The following is a 19,072-nucleotide window of genomic DNA, read 5'->3' on the forward strand; positions in this document are numbered from 1 at the left end:
GAACTATATGTGGTCTCTAAAACAGGATGTTAAAAAAGGTTATTGATAAATGGGGGCAGCCTTTATTGGTGAGAGCAGCTGTTGTTTTTTTTTTGTTTTTTTTTTGTGCTGTGACCTCTTTAGATGCTGCAACGCAATATATTCTAAAGAAATGTATGAAACGTGTGTGTATGTGCGAGTGTTTGTGTGTGTGGGCAGGCGTGGAGTTTCTGTGTTTTTGGTTGTTAGAGCAAATTAATTTCCATGTTGGCTTTTTTGCACGCTCCACCATAGTCACCCCAGGCTGCCTGACTCTGTGCTTCTTGTCACTGTGCGATACGTGGTAAACCCCTCCTTCCACCCCCACGCACTTCTTTTCGTCTAGCTCTGTCAAACCGGCAAAGCAGTCAAGACAGGATGCGTCTCACAAGTCGACCACCTTTGACACGTTAGAATGGAAACCTGGGTGAAACTCTCAACTGTGGTGTTACTGGCAGGTAGGATTCTGACACTGATGTTGAACTGGTCAAAATGAAGTGCTACACTGATCATAAGGCTGTTAAGATATGACATAAGGCTGTTTAATTAAGGGATGAATGAAAAGAGTGAGTTTTCAAGTGACCTGAGCGGAAGGCAGAGGAACGTACATGCCGGTGTGTAGCCACTGCTGAATAGAATTTTTTTAAAAAAAGCATTAAAATCAATTTATCACCCTTAGTGATGTTTTCAGTGTGGCTATGTAGTACATAGAGTTTGCATTCACATTCATCTCAAACTTCACCTTTGTCTCTTTCTTTTTTTCTTTGTTAATTTGTTTGTCTCTTTTTCTCTGTAGTGACAATGGCAACTGTGGCAAAGTCAGCTCCACAAGTGATTCTGGATGAGCCAGAGGAAAGAAAGGACGTTCCTCTTGGGTCCTCGCTGACTCTGAGCTGCAGTTTCAAGCCATACAAGAGAGTTCGGCTGATGTGGTGTTTTAACCGGACAAGAACCATAACACAATGCTCTCAAAATCGCCCACTCTATACTGAGCTCTACAACAAATCTGAGAAGCAGAACTCGAAGGATAAAGTGCCAGATCTGGAAAAGATTTGGTTCAATTACACTTTATCTAACGTCACATTCAATGACAGTGGATGGTACTTTTGCTGTTTTTCAGTAGAGATTCCCACATTACAGCAAGGTTGTAGTAATGGGACGCAAGTAAATATTAGTAAGTATTAGTTGTAAGTACGTATATCGTTGTAGCTGTTAAGTCTGTTGTGCAGCATCGAATGTTGAATGGCTAAATGAATTCTGCAAATGTTATGGCCTGCAGTGAAAACAGCAGCTCTTCTTTACGTGCGCTTTTTTCCTTCATAGCAGCGGAGAGCAAAATGGAGCGTACAACCATTGCTATAGTGACAACCGAACAAGGTGTGTGTGAGTGAGGCACTGAGAGTGTGTGTGAGTGTGTGCTTATATGTGTAAGTGTGTGTGCATACGCTTGCATTTTTCCAACTAGAAGGCTTTCACTATGTATTCACACCATGCAGTGAATTTTCCAGTGTTCACGTGTATATATATTTTTTTACTTCAATATAGTCTCTCCACCCATACAGCTGATGTGGCATCTAAAACTTTTAATTAACTCTCATGGCTTTTTACACTGTAAGAGTTACATTAATCCAGATGGTTTTGCAGCATATATTTAAAGTCACTATACAGATTGAACTATTCAGCAGCACTTTATTTTACACTTTATTTTCCGTACTCATGTGTATAGGCCAGTGTTGTAACTTGTGGAGAAGTATTGTAATTGTAAAACAATGCTGTGTATGAACTTAAAATGAACTTGTATTGATAATGATAATAACTGGTTGTACTACCAGATCTGATACAGCATTATTGTGTATGTATAACACTTTTTTATAGGTTAATCAGTTGACGTAAGGCCATTGTAAAGTGGTGCCAAGGCCTCAATACGTAATTATTTTCTCTCTTCCCAGTACCTACGCTTCCCACAGACCAGACCTCTCTTGACTGGTGGCTCTGGGTGGTGGTGGGAGCATCAAGTCTACTTCTGGTCATACTAATAGTGAGCGTCTGTTTCTCACTGAGAAGAAGACGACGATGCAGGAACAGAGGTACCAGCCCGCCTTCGCAATCGGAAGGCTGAGACAATGTCAGTCCAATCTGTATGTCTATGTCTAATCTAACTTGTGGCACATTTACACCAGTTTGTGGTTGCCAAGGTACCAAACAGATAAATATCAAGATGCAACAAGGGGTGAACATGTTCAGTGTGTGTGTGTCTGTGTGTGAGAGAGAGACAGAGACAGAGACAGAGAGACAGACAGGCAGCTGTAGAGACAGCGAGAGGAAGCACGTACTGCTGATGCGTTTGCAGGTACATCTGCCCATCCCGTGGCCTGTGACAGAACACTGAGAAAGCAAGTGGTTTTTGTGGTTTGACAACACAGCAGGAGAGCAGATGAGATGAGATGTAGGGCAAATGAGATGCTCTGCATTTGCCTGTGTGTGCAAAATGTGCAAAGATTTTTATCTGTGGACCTCAAGAGACCCTTCAGATATCACAGACACTGGTTGAGAGATTTAATCGTTAACCATTTGACCAGAAACTGAAAGCAAAGGCTGTTGTGTGTGAGGCCCGTTTATGACACCTCAACAAAGAAAATGATTGTTTTCTTTGTGCTCTCTTTTTACCTTTTTGAATTTAGGTATAGAGTGTCCTATCTATGCAAACACACGTCCAGTATTAAGCAAACAGCCCTCCCCCCGTCCAGGGATGCAGTTGGACAGCCTGAAGACAGTTCCTCCGCCTAAAACCCTTCGGACCCCAAGTCCTGCCAGGAAATACGAGGGCAGACGAAGCCCCAAAACATGAACAGCTTATAAATTTGGACAGATGAGTGAATTTCACTCCTCACCGTTGAAGAAATAAGAGTGACATTATTATTCAGTATTTTGAAAATACTTTTTTTTTTTAGGGCGCGGACCATTTGAGAATTTTTTTTTTTTTTTTTTTTTTAAACTGAATATGTTTTTTCCAATAAAAATTACATTCGTTTCTAGAAAATAAACTAATTCGTTTCAGTCATGAAAACTGTTTTCACTCCATTTTGATCCACTAGATGGCATGTAGTGTTAGAAAATTGAGGAGAAAACTGTGTTTTTCATGTTTCAGAGCCTTACAATATTGGAATGTTCTACCGACTGTAAAGAGGTAAATTAAGATTAAGATTAAATTAAGGTAAATTTGTTGTTTTTATTGTTGTTGTTGTTTTAATCTTTTGCTTAGATCTGAGATGCAAAGCTGTAAAATGTGTGCCTGTATTCTGGAGCTGCATAATAAATCTTTTGATTTGTAGTTTAAGGGTTTGCTGTCCTATTTGTTCCCTACAATGTCCTGTTGTATTGTACGATGAGGTTAAGGTTCATCTGAATTTTAAAAATTATTATTAAATAAGGAATAGCCTGTATCATAAAATATCACAAATGAAATGTAATTAAAGCATCAACAGATCAACAGATACAATTTAGATAAAATGACCACACTTGGGTAAATTCAAGTCGGTTTGTTGTGGCCACTGTCTGATTAGCAGCCAAAGGAAACTGATGTAGAAATGTCCTATCAAATGTCACATGACCGGGCTGTCCCGGCCAGGTACTGCCTACCGCTGTGCGCTGCCAGATTACCGCTCTTACAGGGATGAGGGCTGCGCGCCTCACAGGTGGAGCAGAAAACACCAAAACACGGGATCCGAGGGAAGGAAAAAGCCAACAACATCTAAACGATTTCTGGCACAGAGCTGTACAACTCCTGGTGAGTTACAAGTTTGATTTCGACATGAGCTGCGGTTGTGACTTGTGGTGTTTGTGCGGTCCTGTCCCGCGGGCTGTCTCCACGGAGCTCAGGCTGGGGGGAATTGGATTGGCAACCTGTTGGGTATACAAGCGCACAAACAGCGAGCTTTGAATTGTCGCTCTTGCCGAAAAGATTATGGGATAGCCTAATCTAATAATAGTCGCCGAGAGCTAGACTGAGCAGTGTTTGTGTGTGCATGTGTGTGTGTTCAGGCTTCCTACGTAGAGTACCGTACACATTCTCCATTGGAGCGTGTCAGTAACACCAGGAGATCTCGCAGTCTCCGTACCCGCAGTACGGCTTGTATTGGGTAGTTACAGGAAAACTCATATAAAGCTCTTAAGGAGTAGATATGTACTCTAATAACCTAAAATAGTGCCATTGGGCCATATGCCTTATGGGGGGTGCAGGTTTTCTCTTTAGAAAGCCAATGAAAAGAATTGTTTATTCTTTGTTAAGCGCATAATCCACATTTTGTGTAGGCTACTGTTTGGAAATCCAGTTACATTTTGTTTGACTGACTTTTCCCAAAAATTGTATTAGCCCACATAAAAAAGTATAATTAAAAAGTGTAATTAACTTTTCTGTGTGTGCATTTTGTAAATGCAGTGCATTCAGTGGGATTTTGTTTAAGTGCAACATGTACTGGTCCAGCCTACAGTTTCGTGGCTGCTTGGAGGAAGTTTAGTACATAATATGTAATTTTCTTTCTGAGGCTATGGACTGTCAATGCACTTGCTCAGGGGATTACCCAATTTTAGCTATGCTCCTCTTGCACAGTGGGGTCACAGAGCCAAGGCATGCTGCACATTAGACCACAACTAGTACACTTGCTCTCAGCGGCTTCAGCTGGTGTTGATGCACATATCCTTTGGTACAGACATGTGTAAATGAAATTCAGGTGAACTGGTAAGGATACGTGACACACCTTCACTTGTCCACTTTGATAGCAGGGCTTGATGTTGCAAGAGCACCAGTCATGAATCATAAAATCTGACTCCCAGGTTATAATGAAGTGGACTCTGATAGTGAAGAGCTGCACACTTTGAGAGTCTTGATCATATAAAAGTCTGCAGAGTCACAACAGGAAGTAAAACAGCAGTGAATGGTCAGAATAGTTTGTGTAGAGAAGAAGAACAACACTCATTCAGCAACTGTGTGGCATACCATGTAGCCAGGCTCAATATTTTTTTATTTTGCTTGTGCATTCACATGTAGGCAAATATTTAAGATTTGATATCTGATGCAGCAAGAAACATATTTCTCTGCTGTCGAGAAAAGAATCCAGTATCCTTGTCTGTTGTCATATTTTTGCCCTAAAATAGAATATAAATATTAGGTAAAAACAGTTTTGTGATAGGCCTACTTGTACTAATACACCTGTAGTGGGTTGTCATGGTTTGGGCTTTTGCAAAGTTGAATGATAATCCTGAATTCAATTTCAGGATCATGAAATAGAAATAGCACATTTAGTTTTGTGTGTTTCCAGTTGGGTGTTTCCATCTGTCAGCGAACCTGTCACACAACTCAGGACAAGCCCGGCAGAGCAGGCTGAGATTTTAGGGTGTACATATTCTTCTTTTGTGTCCCAGGTCTTGTTGAGACTTGCCTGTATGTACATGTGTCTGTCTGTGTGTGTGTGTGTGTATATGTGCAAGCAAGCATGTACTTACACTTAACTGGACATGTCTCATTGATGACTATTTATCAGAGCAGGGCTTCATATCTTTAAGCTGATTGGAAATGTAGTGTCTCATTAATTGTAATGTGATTGGATTAAGACATTAATCAGTTCGCTGGGAATTAGATTAGCTATGCTGACACCTGTCATGGCAGGCTTGAAAACCATACACTGCATGATTTGAAGCTCTGTTTTCTGCATATTAGTTGGAGATAAAAACAAAAAGAGATGGCTCATTATGATAAAATAGATTTTTGTTTTAGTCATCTGAGCTATCAAAAACATAACCTGGTACTGAACTGGGGTGTGTTTTCCAGTGACTGTTTCACAACAGCGTCTGTGTCACAAGGAGTGTCAAAGGTGAACACCCTCCCACAACCGGTTTCCTGTTTAGGCCCCCGTGGTGGAACAGTGTACCACGGCCTGCTGTCCTGCCAGCGCCGCTCAGTTTACAGCTGGCAGGCAGGAAGGCAGGCAGGCGGATAGCTCTCAGCCAGCCAACCAGCAGGCCAGTTAGTCAGCTCATTAACTCCTCTCAGTTGGCCACTCTGGTTAATCAGTTACAGAATTAGGAGGCCTCACCCCTCCACAGCTCAGAGTGGTGTAGTCTGGCCTTTTGGAACCAATTCAAACGGAGAGGTGCCTTGTAGCCCAGAGCAAGACAGTCAGAGTTCACTTCTCAGCTGTGTGGCTGTTCACACGGCTTTTGGATTTGGATTTGTTGTGACTCACGTTGATGACAGAGCCTTGCTTGTCTGTGCACGTTTTTTTTACATGCTGTTGTTTGGCCTTTTACTTTGTACAGAGCGCTGAGGTGTTGTGAGTGGCCATCTGAGTGCACCCTGTTGGTGAGACACTGGTGCACTCTATAAATATCTGCATGCTTCAAGAGGTTTAGGTGTCTAGAGATATTGCTGCAGGCCTCTTCACCGCATGATAGCAGCTCACAAGCAGCTTTCGGACCCTCATTGCACTGCCTGACTGTAATAAAAATGATCTGCCAAGTTCCCTCAGTAGCAAACTTGTGAGGATTTTGGCTCAGTAGACCGTCCTGATTATGTATTCATTTCCACTCCTCAGCTGTATCTAGAAATGTAGATATCTATAGAAATTTCCTGTTAAGCTGCTGTAGTTTTACGGAAGCTTTTCATCTTCAGCACTGTCACACATGATATTCTTAGAGTTGTATTTAAAGGCTTAAGGTGCTTCAAGCATCAAGTCGACTTTTGAAGAGAAGAAGGCCCAAAGCAAAGACATTTAATAGTGTTTTTCCATGTGTGCAGACCCTACATCATATTTGTATTTATTCTCATAATTATAAAACAAAATCTTTCAGAAATAGTACATTTGTTCATTTAAATATAATCCTACAAAAGAACAATATGAAGCTTGTACAAAACTGTATGACGTATGCAGTTGTGAGCTGAAAGACCAATCCTTAAGCAGGTTCTGCTGGCTATACTGGAAAAAGCATCAGTCCCCTATTAAAGAAACACACCACTGGGTTTAACACCATTTTGTCTGTTTATCTGTCTGCTACATACTTTTTCCATTATTGGAAATCACACCTAAGGATATGTTGGTTTATTATATTTTGGAAACTAAAGTATCAACAGAGCAATGACTCATCCTGGAAGAGTACTGAGATAATGGAAATGAAAATTAAGTGTAAACCACTTCTATTATTTGATTGCAGTTGAGATTGAAGTTGCAGTTGAGTTTATTTTCTATGATCCTATTCACACTTGAGGATTTTGTGTGCCTTGTGCAGCCAAATGTAAACAGGAAAACAACTCTTTCATTCAGGATTTCAATAAACGCAGTTGACTTCTCAAGTCTATAATTGTCAATAATAAAAGTAGCACCATAAGACGAGTAACTCCACTTGAGGCCATTTGCCTAGTAAAAACTTCAACAATGCATCACCCACCCTCCCCATTCCAATCACATGTGCACATGTCAGTGAGTGTGTGACCCTAGAAAAACATGGGAAGAGAAAAGAGGGACAACTGCTACGTTGTGTTCTATTATTGTAGTCATACCTGCCTGTCTGCACTACTTGGAAATATCTGTCAGATACTGTGAATAACAACCTGCAGTCATTCCAAACAGCTGTAGTACTCAACCTCCAGCCCCCCAAGAGCCTGAGGGGAAAAGTATGCAAGATATCCCTGCTCTGCCAACAGATGAGCAGCCTCATACATGCAGCAGCTCGTCCCGCTTGTGTCAAGTAACAACAAGGTGGAAGCATGGTAGTTAGTTGCAAAACACACTTAAAAGTCAGGTTGTTTAGAGGCAAGTGGAACAGCGCATGGGGAGTTCGCATCTAGCCGTCTCTCAGGGAATTTTGGATGCTGTCATTTGGACTCTGTCAACAGGGGAGGACTCTGTGGTGTGTTTCAAAGAGGTCGTCTCCATGTATTATGCTGTGTTTTGTTCTGCTGGCTGTGTGGTGGTGCTGCTGTTTTGGAGCTCAGCTGTGAATATCCTAAGAAGATAAGAGTATAGTTTGTACTTTGAGAGGCTTCTGTTATGCATACTTTTCTGTGTTATTCTGGGGGAAAGTAGCTTAATGCATTCTGAATGAAGCTGCGGCGCTTGTGTAGTCAAGACAGAGCGAGGCTCTCCAGATAACTGCAAAGTCTCAATTCAGCGTGAATCCCAGGGGAGGGTTTTGAGTGCTGAAGTGGTGTATTATCATCGAGATCTATCTGCATGCCCAAACTTGAGCGGATCCCCTCTGCTGCTTGTACCCCTCTAAGCCCAGAGGAAGCAGGTTCTTATCAGGGAGGAGGACAGGAAGAGAGAGTTGAGGAGGAAGAGGGAGAGTGGGGGCGGTGGGCACTCTGCTGAATTTCATTTTTACACTGATGTCCTTACAACATAATCACCTATGCCAGTAACTGTCAGTAACTCTGTTGTCGCTAGATTTCTCTGTGGATAACAATATGAAGTGTATTTGTCCCGTATTTTGTGTATGTTTTCGACAGGCATGCATCAGTAAACAAGCAAAGTTCACTTCTTCCCCATTTTCACAGTTTTCTCAGAACCTCTTTGTTTTTCTCTCCATACAACATGTTTACATTTTAGGTGCAACAGTGGAATAAATTTTAAGCTTAGAATGCCATGATTCCATTAAAGCACCCTGGCAAAAATCTGACTGATCATGTAAGAGCTCTCTTTCTTTTTTTATTCTGCTTTACTGTCGCATGTGTTTCTAAAAATATTTTTTATGTCCTTCCTAGAAGTGGACCAGCATGAAGAAGCTCTACCCTAGCATCTCTTGCCAGTAGCCGTGGCAGCATGGCCTTTGCACCGCAATCCAGAGAGGACACTAGTGGCTCATTAGCACTGCATTGGAGGCTAACACCAACATAGCCATCCGCCACAGAGGACATACAGGAGGTTTTTCACCTTACTCAACCCAACCCGAAATGAACTGAACTGAACCGAGCTGAGCTGCAAGTTAAACATCCACTTTAATCTTCTGAACTGCTATTAAAGGCTCTTTGTAAATAAGGACGAGCTGTGCCAGAGCAGCATATGCACAGGACAGCAACATCACCACAGTGTGAATGGGACAGCACCCAAAACTCCAGGATTAAATCATCAGCCAGGGACCTTGGACCATGTTCTGTCTCTGATTGGGTGCTGTGGTGGCAGAGCTGGACCGTGCAGCTCTTCCACACTTTGACACATCTGGACCCTGAGCCATGTCTCTTCTCTGTGCCCTGAGCATTCTCTATGGATTGATGGTGCTCCCTTTTCAATTTAGTGCTCTTAACACTGGCTACTGTGTTCCACGAAAGACTGTCCCCTACTACCAGAGTAAGTTGCCTAACTCTCACTGTTTACTCACTATCTGCAAGCAAATAATGGCATATACCTTTTTTCAGATAAGAGTAGGGCTGGGCTATGCGCTGATATTATATCGATATGATATGAGCCAAATATGGTCTTTGATTTTTAATATCATAATAAAGCAGAAGTGTTGTCCTTTCTTGCTTCACTTATGTGGTCATCATATCCACATTACTAATGATTGTTTATCACATATCTTATGAAGGCAGCATTATCCGTCCCTACAATATAATCTTAATATGAATATCAAGATATTGTGATGTTTGATTTTGTTCCTGGCCTTAGATGTGCATGTGAATTGTTATTGCTGCTTAATCAGTGTCAAGGACAGAAGGTATAATAATAATAATGCACTGTGTGATCCATCTCCTGTTCAGACGGGCTGAGGTTTTTCAGAGAGGAGGGGATCTGGAACTATTCCACCATGCTGATGCGAGAAGACCTGGATCTGCTGCTGCTGGGCGCTAGAGAGGCCATCTACGCCCTGGACATCAACGACATCTCCATCAGAAAGGCTGCAGTGAGAAGAGTTTCATTCCAGAAAATTATTCATAAACTTATACCTCTGGCATTAAGTTCTGATTGGCTGAGTAAAAAACCTCCTAAACACACACCTGGGAAGCACACAGCTGCTAAATGTGCATGCTGACAGTCACCACCCACTGCCTGATAGTGAACTATTGGGATTAATTTAGATTTTAAAAAGTTAACAAGTGTGATCATTTTTTATTATAATGGATGAGTTAGACTCATTCCCTAAAACCAATAAGCCCCTTGACTCTGGTCATGTCATGCCTAATTGTGCCGCTTAGCTGTTCTAAAATCAGCTGAAGCATAGCCTCTCCTGGCTTATTTCTTAAGTATTCAGTTACTTATCAGATGCTATCTTGAATTCATCTGTCAAAACATTTCACAAAACACAGATGATTTCATCTTTCCATACATAGCTAGTTTGTAAGCAGTGGTTTTGGGATAATTTAATAGTAAGCTTTAATTTCATGCCTCAAATGTGGCATGAAAAATTTTGCAAGATTTTTTTTGTCAGTTTTCTTTTTTCCATTTTTTTTCCAAATGGCAAAATATCTGTTTTTTAAAATAAATTGTTTACACCATCCAGCCTTTTACAACAGCTTCACTGTTTTGTGAGGACACACAAACAGTAACCATGAAGAATGAACAAAGACACTGAATGTTTTTTTGACAAAAAATATACTTTGTAGTAGAATGGACTGCATAATATAGAGCTGGATTCCCTTAAGCATCCAGTTAAACAGAATTGAATAGTAGCTAGTGCATATTTGCATGGCAAAAGAATGAGCGGTGGTCCTGTTGGACTTTACACAGTTGTCCGTTGATTCATAAGTAAACACAGTTACAAAGGCAACAGTCATAACTGAAAATGAAATAGCTGTGCTCTGCTTCCGTCTAGTATTGGCGTTAGGTGTGCGTGTTAAGCAAACAACAGGTTAGGTGAGGGAAAACAAGCCACGGCGAGGCTGTCCTGCAGCCAAGTGAGACACTAATCTGATGTGCATTGACAAGACACTTCTCTGATGATGCAGGCTTACTGGCGAGTTACCGAGGAGAAACAGAGAGAGTGCACGTACAAGGGAAAACATGCTGAGGTTTGTGAAATAAGTCATTTAACAACCATGTTGACACACACACACTCACACACACGCACACACACAGGATCATGCTCTAATGTCTACTTGTTGTGCAGCCCTAAAGGATGACTGTTGACTGAGAGCAGTTTACTCCTTGTGCAGTTTACCTCTGTACATTTGTTAATCATTTATATGCGAGTGTTTTTCCTTTTTAAGTCTCTACACAGGATTCTGTTTGAAGTGCTTTGCTCGCAGCTTCTCACTGAATGTACAAATAAAGGCATGAGTAGAAAATGCATATACACAGCCTTGACCTGTGGTCACCACCTCAGCTCGGCTCAAGCAGTTAGTGCAGTAGATCTGTCCCTGTATGTTTGTGTTTTTGCAGCTGAACTAACAGAGTTCTGACCTTGGCATTCTCTCGGTTGTATCTTGTTGCAGGTGGAATGCCGCAACTACATTCGAACCCTGCACACCGTGAATACCACTACAATGTATGTGTGTGGCACAAATGCTTTCAGCCCTACCTGTGACTATATGGTAAGTATAGTGTCTGGGCTAGTTGCGAAGACTTTGAATGAACTGTGAGGACATCGCCTGCCCTCACTCCCCCTGTTAGTGATCTTTGTCTGAAGTTTTGTTCACATGATGTGCTAATATTTACCCCTTTCTAAATTATAAGTATTGCCACACTCTCATAGCTCTGATGCAACAAGTTTTTGTGTCCAAAAGCTATATTTTGACAGCTGTCTTCCTCAGGGTAATCAAGGCATTTTGCACCTTTATCTTTACTTTGATGAAAGATACTCCACTGGCTTGAGTGATTTCCCTTAAACTAATGTTGATTATGTTGGCGTATTCTAGTCCTGAATCCCAGTGCGAGGCACATTTGTCCTTTGTTCTCTCTTGCTCACCAACTTTGTCCATCTTTTTCTTTCTTTCTTTCTCATTCCCGACAGACGTTTTCTGATGGACAGCTGAGTCTGGAGGGAAAGCAGGAAGAGGGAAAAGGGAAGTGTCCCTTTGATCCCTTCCAGAGATACTCCTCCCTCATGGTTGGTGAGTGTGCATAAGTACCTTTGACAGCAAACTGAGATCAGAGAGAGTGCTATCTGGTGTACAAAGTGCACCAACCGTAAATGCATACTAACCATGTGCAGATTTGGCCAGTCTAAAGACCTGAGCACCTCATGTAAATATCGCCAAGATCTTTCTGTCTTTGATCTCTACTTAACCTTATTCAATATATACAACCATCAGTCAAGAGTAAAGTCAGTTGTTTCACTTTATTAGTAGTCATATTAATGGGATATTGTTCTTGCAAAAACTGAGTAGTGCATTTCCAGTATTTTTTTTCTTTCCCCTTGTTCCTGTCCAACAGGAAATGACCTGTATTCTGCTACATCCATCAACTTCTTGGGCTCTGAGCCTGTGATTCTCCGCAGCTCAGCTTTGGCTCTCCGCACCGAGTTCAAGAGCTCTTGGCTCAATGGTGAGAGGTCCTGCTTCAAATGTAGTTGTAACTAGCTATTTAAGTCGGATTTTTGGTGGAAAGAGTACTACAAATTGCTACTCAAGTTGAAATACTGTTTCTCTGCTGATATTTTACTTAAGTAGAAGGAGAAGTATTGCTGTAAAAATCTGTTGAGGTAAAAGTAAAAAGTAGCTCATTTAAGAGTAAAAGTTCCTGAGTTCCCTTTTCAGAACAGTAACGGTGTTAGGTGTGCAAGGTTCAAACTAGATTCTTTTAAATGTGCATTGCACAAAACCACCCAGGGTTGGCTAAAGTGGGGACCCTGTAGACTTCAGTGACAAATATGGAATAAGCACGTAAAATGATGGTTGAGTCTATGCGGTTCTCATCATCAGGTCATCGTGCACCTTTCATTGTAAATGTGGAAATGATAAAAAGTAGAGCCAACAAAGTGGAAGCAGATTCCTCTTCTCTTTGCTGACTGAGCGTTCACTGTGAAAGGTTAAGCAATCTGTCATTGATCATTTGTTCTCTGTAATGGATGTGATTTAAAATGTAGTGAAATACAATACTAAAGCAAAAATATATTTAAGTAAAAGTAGACTTTAAAATACTCAAAAAGCTCAAGTACACAAAAAGCTACTCAATTATAGTATCATGAGTAAATGCAATTAATTACTTCCACCTCTGGATTTTGTAATTTTGAGTTGGAAAATTCCTGGTTTGTTCCTCTTTACATTCCAGAGGGAGTAGACTGCAGCTGCAGTGCTGAGGCAGGGTAGAGCAGGTGATGCCTGTGGATGCATGGGGGAATTACAAAGATGCTACTAAAGTAGATCAAAGTCATGAAGCATTTTGAATTGTCTGCTCTTGTCCCGAGTGTTTCTTTCATGTTTTATGATTTCAGAGCCTAACTTCGTCTACATGGACTTTGTGGGTGAGAGTGTGGATAGTCCTGATGGTGATGACGATAAGGTGTATTTGTTCTTCAGTGAGAATGCCATGGAATTTGAGTTCTACAACAAACTTGTGGTGTCACGAGTGGCCCGTGTCTGCAAGGTATTCACAACAGATAAAACAAATACAGAATAGAAGCAAGTACATACAGCCTGTGCAAAACATGTTTTCTATCTCAGGGGATGTTCACACATTTTGTGCATTTTTGATGTGTTTTTTTTTTTCAAGGTTGAATATCTTGGCCAGACAAAGTCTGTACAATGAGTTTATTGTCTAAGAATGTGCAAACATGTCTTTGGCCTCAGTATTCCTGTCTGACATAGGCTTGGCTTTTGTGGTTTAAGGATTATGGGCTGCAGAAGAAATGCACATGTTTGAGTGGTCTCTCTCTCTCTCTGCTTTTAGGGGGATATGGGCGGCCAGCGGACGCTGCAGAGGAAATGGACGTCGTTCCTGAAAGCTCGTCTGGATTGCTCCCTCCCTGAACCCAGCCTGCCTGCCATTGTCCAGGATGTCTTCCTGCTGAAGCACCAAGACTGGAGGAAGAGCGTCTTCTACGCTGTGTTCACTCCACAATCGTAAGTGCTTGTCAGTGAAATCAAAGGAATGTGTATGCCCCAAGATTGAAGTGGAAAAGCAGGTCGTGTAAGGTAGTATTTTGCAATGCAAAAAAAAATCTGTAATTCAAGATGGAAAAATATGTGCTCCTATAGTTCAAACAAAATGAAATTTTTGTCGAATTAATGGGTTGTGACTTAGTGTATGATTGACTGATTGATTTGGTCTTACCAGGAGCTCGTCCGACATGTCTGCAGTGTGTGCATACAGTGTGTCTGCCATTGGAGATATTTTCAACGAGGGGAAGTTTAAGACACCTGTTGCTGTGGAGACATCTCATGTCAAGTGGGTGATGTACACTGGAGAACTGCCTGTCCCCAGACCAGGAGCTGTGAGTAAAACCACATTTTATTATTGCTTCTGCAGCAGTACACCCTGAATTTAGATTGGGTATCCACACACAGTTTGTAAATCCAGACACATTACCCCCAAAAAAACATATAACCCACATTTCAAAATTGTGGTGGTGTTTTTCAGTGTATCAATAATGCAGCACGTTCGATGGGGATGAGTCGCTCCCTGGACCTTCCTGACAAAACCCTCCAGTTCATCAGAGACCGGCCCCTCATGGATGAGGCTGTTCGGCCTCTGACAGGAGGGCCGCTGCTGATCAAGAAAGGAGCCATGTTGACACGTATCGTAGTGGACAGCGTGACGGCTCTGGATGGAGAGACGTATCCTGTCATGTTCATTGGCACTGGTAAATTGTGATACCTGCTACAAAACATGTCCATTTTTACCAATAAGGTGAAAAGAATGACAGTGAATCCCACTAGATCTGTTGGCTGAGATACCCTAAAATGCACTTTTTTCTGGGGTTAGTTTTCTTTAGTGAATTTGTAAAAGATAGTTTTTTTTAGATTAGGTTATGAAAAACACCAGTCGACGTTGTGTAAAGAGCGTTTTGTCATGCGATTGAGCCTCTTTCCTGTCAAAGTTCAATATACATACTGTAGGTATAGTTCTTGTACGGCAAGATTTTTGCTTCCCAATCCATTGACTTCAGTATTGCTGGTGTGCGTTTGTCACCTATGCAAATTTGTAATGCTGTCACCATGACACACTCTGCTTTTATATGTTCCTTGGTTTTCTATATCTGTGTTCTAGTTGAATAAACCTAACCCAAAGTTTTAAAAAACACTACTAGTCATTTAATGAGCACTTTTTGTTTTCTGACTGATTAAAATGCACACTGTGGAGACACGAGTAATAATGTGAAAAACCATGAGTATTTGTTTATACATATGTTTATACAATGTATTTATTTTATTAGATCTAATCATTTTTGTCTCCATATAGAAAATGGCTATGTTCAGAAAGCCGTCAACTACGCTGGAGAAATGTTCATCATTGAAGAGATTCAGCTGTACGAGAACTCTGAGCCTGTCAGGGTCCTGCGCCTCTCGTCCAGCAAGGTAACTGTTAATAGGTGTGGTATAGCATTAGGGCTGGGCAATACATCGATATTATATAGATATTGTGATATGAGAATAGATATCATCTGGGATTTTGGATGTCGTAATGTTGCGATATGGCATAAGTGGTATCTTTTCCTGGTTTTAAATGCTGCATTACAGTAAGGTGATATATTTTCTGAACTTGCCAGACTGATCATTGTTTATCAAAAATCTCACTTTGTAAATATTGTCATCCCTACAATTTGTCACAATATCCATATATTGCATAACAAATATCATATTTGATTTTGTCCATATGGTGCAGCCCTACTAGAATCATCATACTGATGTGGTTGTATCCATCAACCAAGGGGCTTAATCGGGCATTTATGAAATGTTTAAGAGAAGATTTCAAAATACTGAAATATATATTGTGTGTTGTGATATAGCCCAAAGATATTGTGATATTACATGCTATATAATATCACAATATGCCATATAAGCCTGGGCCATATTGCCCAGCCTTATATAGGCTCAGGTCTATCTTTGCCATATTTATGACTACAATTTATGTAGTTATGTCACCATAATGATTTCCCTAGATCAACAACAAGCCAAAGCCTAAATATTTACAAGTGTTATTCTCGGTAGATATTGTATTGTTTATTATTGTATAATAAGCTTCAGTATCAGTTTATATCAGTTTATGTTTGAATATTTTGTCATTTAATTGTCACTAACAGCTTCTAGAGAGGGTTCAGGTGAAACTCATTTGGTTCACCTCCTTGTGTGTGTGTGTGTGTGTTTGTGTGTGTGTGAACACAGGGCCAGCTGTATGCAGGTTCAGAGTTCGGTGTTGTCCAGATGCCACTCAGCAACTGTAGCCGCTATGAGACATGTGCGGACTGCGTCCTGTCCCGGGACCCTTACTGTGCCTGGGACATCTCTGCTGGCCAATGCTCCCTCATCTCCACCCTAGCCTCTTTCTCACACACTGTCATTCAGAGTCTAAAAGAAGTGAATATCTCACAATGTCCCCAGCCAGGTAAATTCATTTACTGTATCTATATAAAGTGAATCTTTAATCATCATCAATTATTGTTTCACCTGAGTAGTCCTTTTTATGAGACCAACCATTGTGTGTGTGTGTGTGTTCCAGATCCAGTAGCAACTGTAGACTTTGCCCTAGTTCTAGAGAACAACATCCAGCTGCCTTGCCAGCCGGACTCCAACTTGGCGCAAGTCCGCTGGCGATTCTCTGACCAAACACTTCACTCTGACAACAAATACTACATCTACAGCGAAGGCCTGCTCATTCTGAACGCCTCTGAATCCGATGCTGGCCTGTACACCTGTGCCTCATTGGAGCAGGTGAAGGGCAGAATATACAGCCGCACCATGGCGGTTTATCGTTTACACCCACACACTGAGCCAGGTGTCGGGGACAGCAACACTGGTGGCGACAATTCTTCAGACTCGACTCACAGCCATCATACAGCTGCACCGGGGCTGATCCCAGACCTGGGGGACGAGGACCCTCTGCCACCTGAGAATCAAAGCTTTGAGGGCAGGGTAGTAGGTTTAAAGGTGACTGTGGCTCTGCTGGCGCTGCTGTGTTTCTCCCTGGCTGGTCTTTTATTTTGGAACTTCACCAGAGGACATTTTGAATGCTTGCAGGCTTCACAGAGCTCCAGTGAAAGCAAGGAGAGACGGCACTCGGCCGAGTACGTGCACATTCAGAACAGAACTTCAGAGATTAAGCTGCTGGGCCCTGAGGCTGGCAGACCCTGCATTGCCAACAATAATCACTCTGCTGTGGACTTCAAAGGGAATGGAGAGCACCACTTCACACCTATGGCCAACATTTCAAGTCTGGATGGTTTGGGATATATAAATGATGAGTCAGAGATTTAACTCTGCTGAGACACAATTTAAACCAAGGCCTACAACGGTTCCACAAATTATCCTCCTACATAGAACAGTGCCTGGGAACTGGAAAGCATGGTCTTATGTTATATTATTCCGCTATGTCATTTTGTCCTTGACCAAACTGTGTAATATGACAATTTCCTAGACTAGGGTCCATCACTCTATCATTTCCTCACCCTAATCAGGCAGCTCATGTACTTTAAACTAGACTTTTTACAATATTTCTGGTTCATTTTTCACTCCAGATTTTTTTTTATACACACTTTTGTATAGTGCCATGTTGTGAATATACTTGGTGTAATGTATGCTGTAAGCCATGGACATTTTTAAGTACTATTTCTTTGATTAATGTGAATTTTTTTCATTGCAGAATCATGTGTTTTGTGATCAGTGTCTTGTAAATAGGCCGACACAAGGAACAAGTAACACTTTGACTTCTAATGTCCAAGGACATTTCATTTTATTGACTCTACTGTTAATATAAGGCAACATTCATTAGCCACCAGTTGTACATTATTCAGTCTCTGGCCATGTTAATGATAAATAGCCCTTGCTGGTCTGTTTTCCTGGCTGCTCTTAAAAAAACAGATTACTGAATTAGTCAAGGTGCTTTGAAGAACTTAATGGAAATACTTCTTATTGTCAGCATTCAAACAGCTTTCTTGGCCCAAGAGATTGATCTCTATTCGTGAAAACTGACCTGTATCCCTTAGCTAGAAATATGAGATGTTTTTCCACTGTTATGTTATCTTATACGGACATACATCACCATGCAAGTGATCTGGAAAAAAATATGACAGTGTATCCCAGATGACTGTCCATGTATTCAGCTACATTTCTTACACTGAAGCACTACCATTCAAAAACATCTTTGGGGTGTAAAAGTCAGTTTATCAACTTTGTACATCAGCCATCATTGATCAGGACTCTTGGTTCTCTGGTTTCTAGCTGTGGCAAGTACCTTTTCATATTTCAAAATACTGACTGGAATGCCTAAGGCCAAAAGAATGATATGTGAAGTGAGTGCCGTTCTCCTTTCACATGAAAAACATGAGCTTGAAGAGTTTCTGGTTGTCAGTAATCATTACCTTCCCTCTACAACAGCCAGGAAAGTCATTTTTAAATAACATTGGAAGGCATGCTCATTGTCATGCTTTTTGGAATAGACACTGCTGTGGTCTGTGTGTGACAAAAACACCACGACTGTTCATTTACCTCAGATGTGTCTGTTGTTGTTGAAAGAGTCTAAGACCAAACTTAATTACAGGAATGTTGTCTGAATTGTCTGTGTTTTTCACTGCCTCTGTCTGTCATTACCAACAGCACCCAGCCTTATATTTTATGTAAAACAAGCACATATGTGTGTGTGTGTGTGTGTGTAGGGAGGGTGGGGGTAGGGTGAGTGGGGTCAAATCTTCAGCAGTGAAGTAGTAAGTTATGAGCTTAAAAACTTGGTTCCGGTTTTGCCAGGTAAGATAATAAATTAATACAATGCTGTCTGTAGAAAATTGCAGTTTTTGCTGTTAGCGGTTGAACTTTCTGAGGCACTCCAGCATGCTGTAATTTGAAAACTTAGATTTAGTTTCATTTAATTAGCCAGTCTAATCTTGAAAGTGGCTGGTGAATTTCAGAAACCACCTGTGCATGAACACTGTGGACAGAGTTGGTTTCTTGGTTCAGGTGTAGTCGCAATTTACTGTG

At 41.2% G+C, this 19,072-nt stretch overlaps 2 protein-coding genes across 6 annotated transcripts; both read left to right on the top strand.

The window, feature by feature from the left end:
• Positions 1 to 399: 399 nt before the first annotated feature.
• On the top strand, positions 400 to 2,918 carry LOC115358177 (uncharacterized). Its single transcript, XM_030050029.1, has 4 exons — positions 400 to 476; positions 815 to 1,192; positions 1,968 to 2,105; positions 2,700 to 2,918. Exons 1-4 carry the CDS (start codon positions 434 to 436, stop codon positions 2,864 to 2,866), a joined length of 726 nt encoding a protein of 241 aa, XP_029905889.1. The 5' UTR covers positions 400 to 433; the 3' UTR covers positions 2,867 to 2,918.
• A 759-nt stretch (positions 2,919 to 3,677) lies between these two features.
• On the top strand, positions 3,678 to 18,752 carry LOC115357666 (semaphorin-4E). Of its 5 annotated transcripts, XM_030049268.1 has the most exons (15): positions 3,678 to 3,805; positions 8,774 to 9,356; positions 9,767 to 9,909; positions 10,952 to 11,014; positions 11,438 to 11,536; positions 11,956 to 12,055; positions 12,378 to 12,488; positions 13,378 to 13,529; positions 13,833 to 14,005; positions 14,220 to 14,376; positions 14,523 to 14,745; positions 15,345 to 15,460; positions 16,268 to 16,487; positions 16,602 to 17,321; positions 18,616 to 18,744. In XM_030049268.1, the coding sequence occupies exons 2-15, from the start codon at positions 9,242 to 9,244 to the stop codon at positions 18,618 to 18,620; spliced, it is 2,397 nt and encodes a 798-aa protein (XP_029905128.1). In that variant the 5' UTR covers positions 3,678 to 3,805; positions 8,774 to 9,241; the 3' UTR covers positions 18,621 to 18,744. The 5 variants fall into 5 exon arrangements, with proteins under 5 accessions (XP_029905128.1, XP_029905124.1, XP_029905127.1 ...); XM_030049264.1 differs by having other exon boundaries at positions 16,602 to 18,752; XM_030049267.1 differs by having other exon boundaries at positions 14,223 to 14,376; positions 16,602 to 18,752.
• The last annotated feature ends 320 nt before the right edge of the window (positions 18,753 to 19,072 follow it).

This window comes from Myripristis murdjan, chromosome 4 (genome assembly GCF_902150065.1).
Source record: "Myripristis murdjan chromosome 4, fMyrMur1.1, whole genome shotgun sequence".
NCBI lineage: Eukaryota > Metazoa > Chordata > Actinopteri > Holocentriformes > Holocentridae > Myripristis > Myripristis murdjan.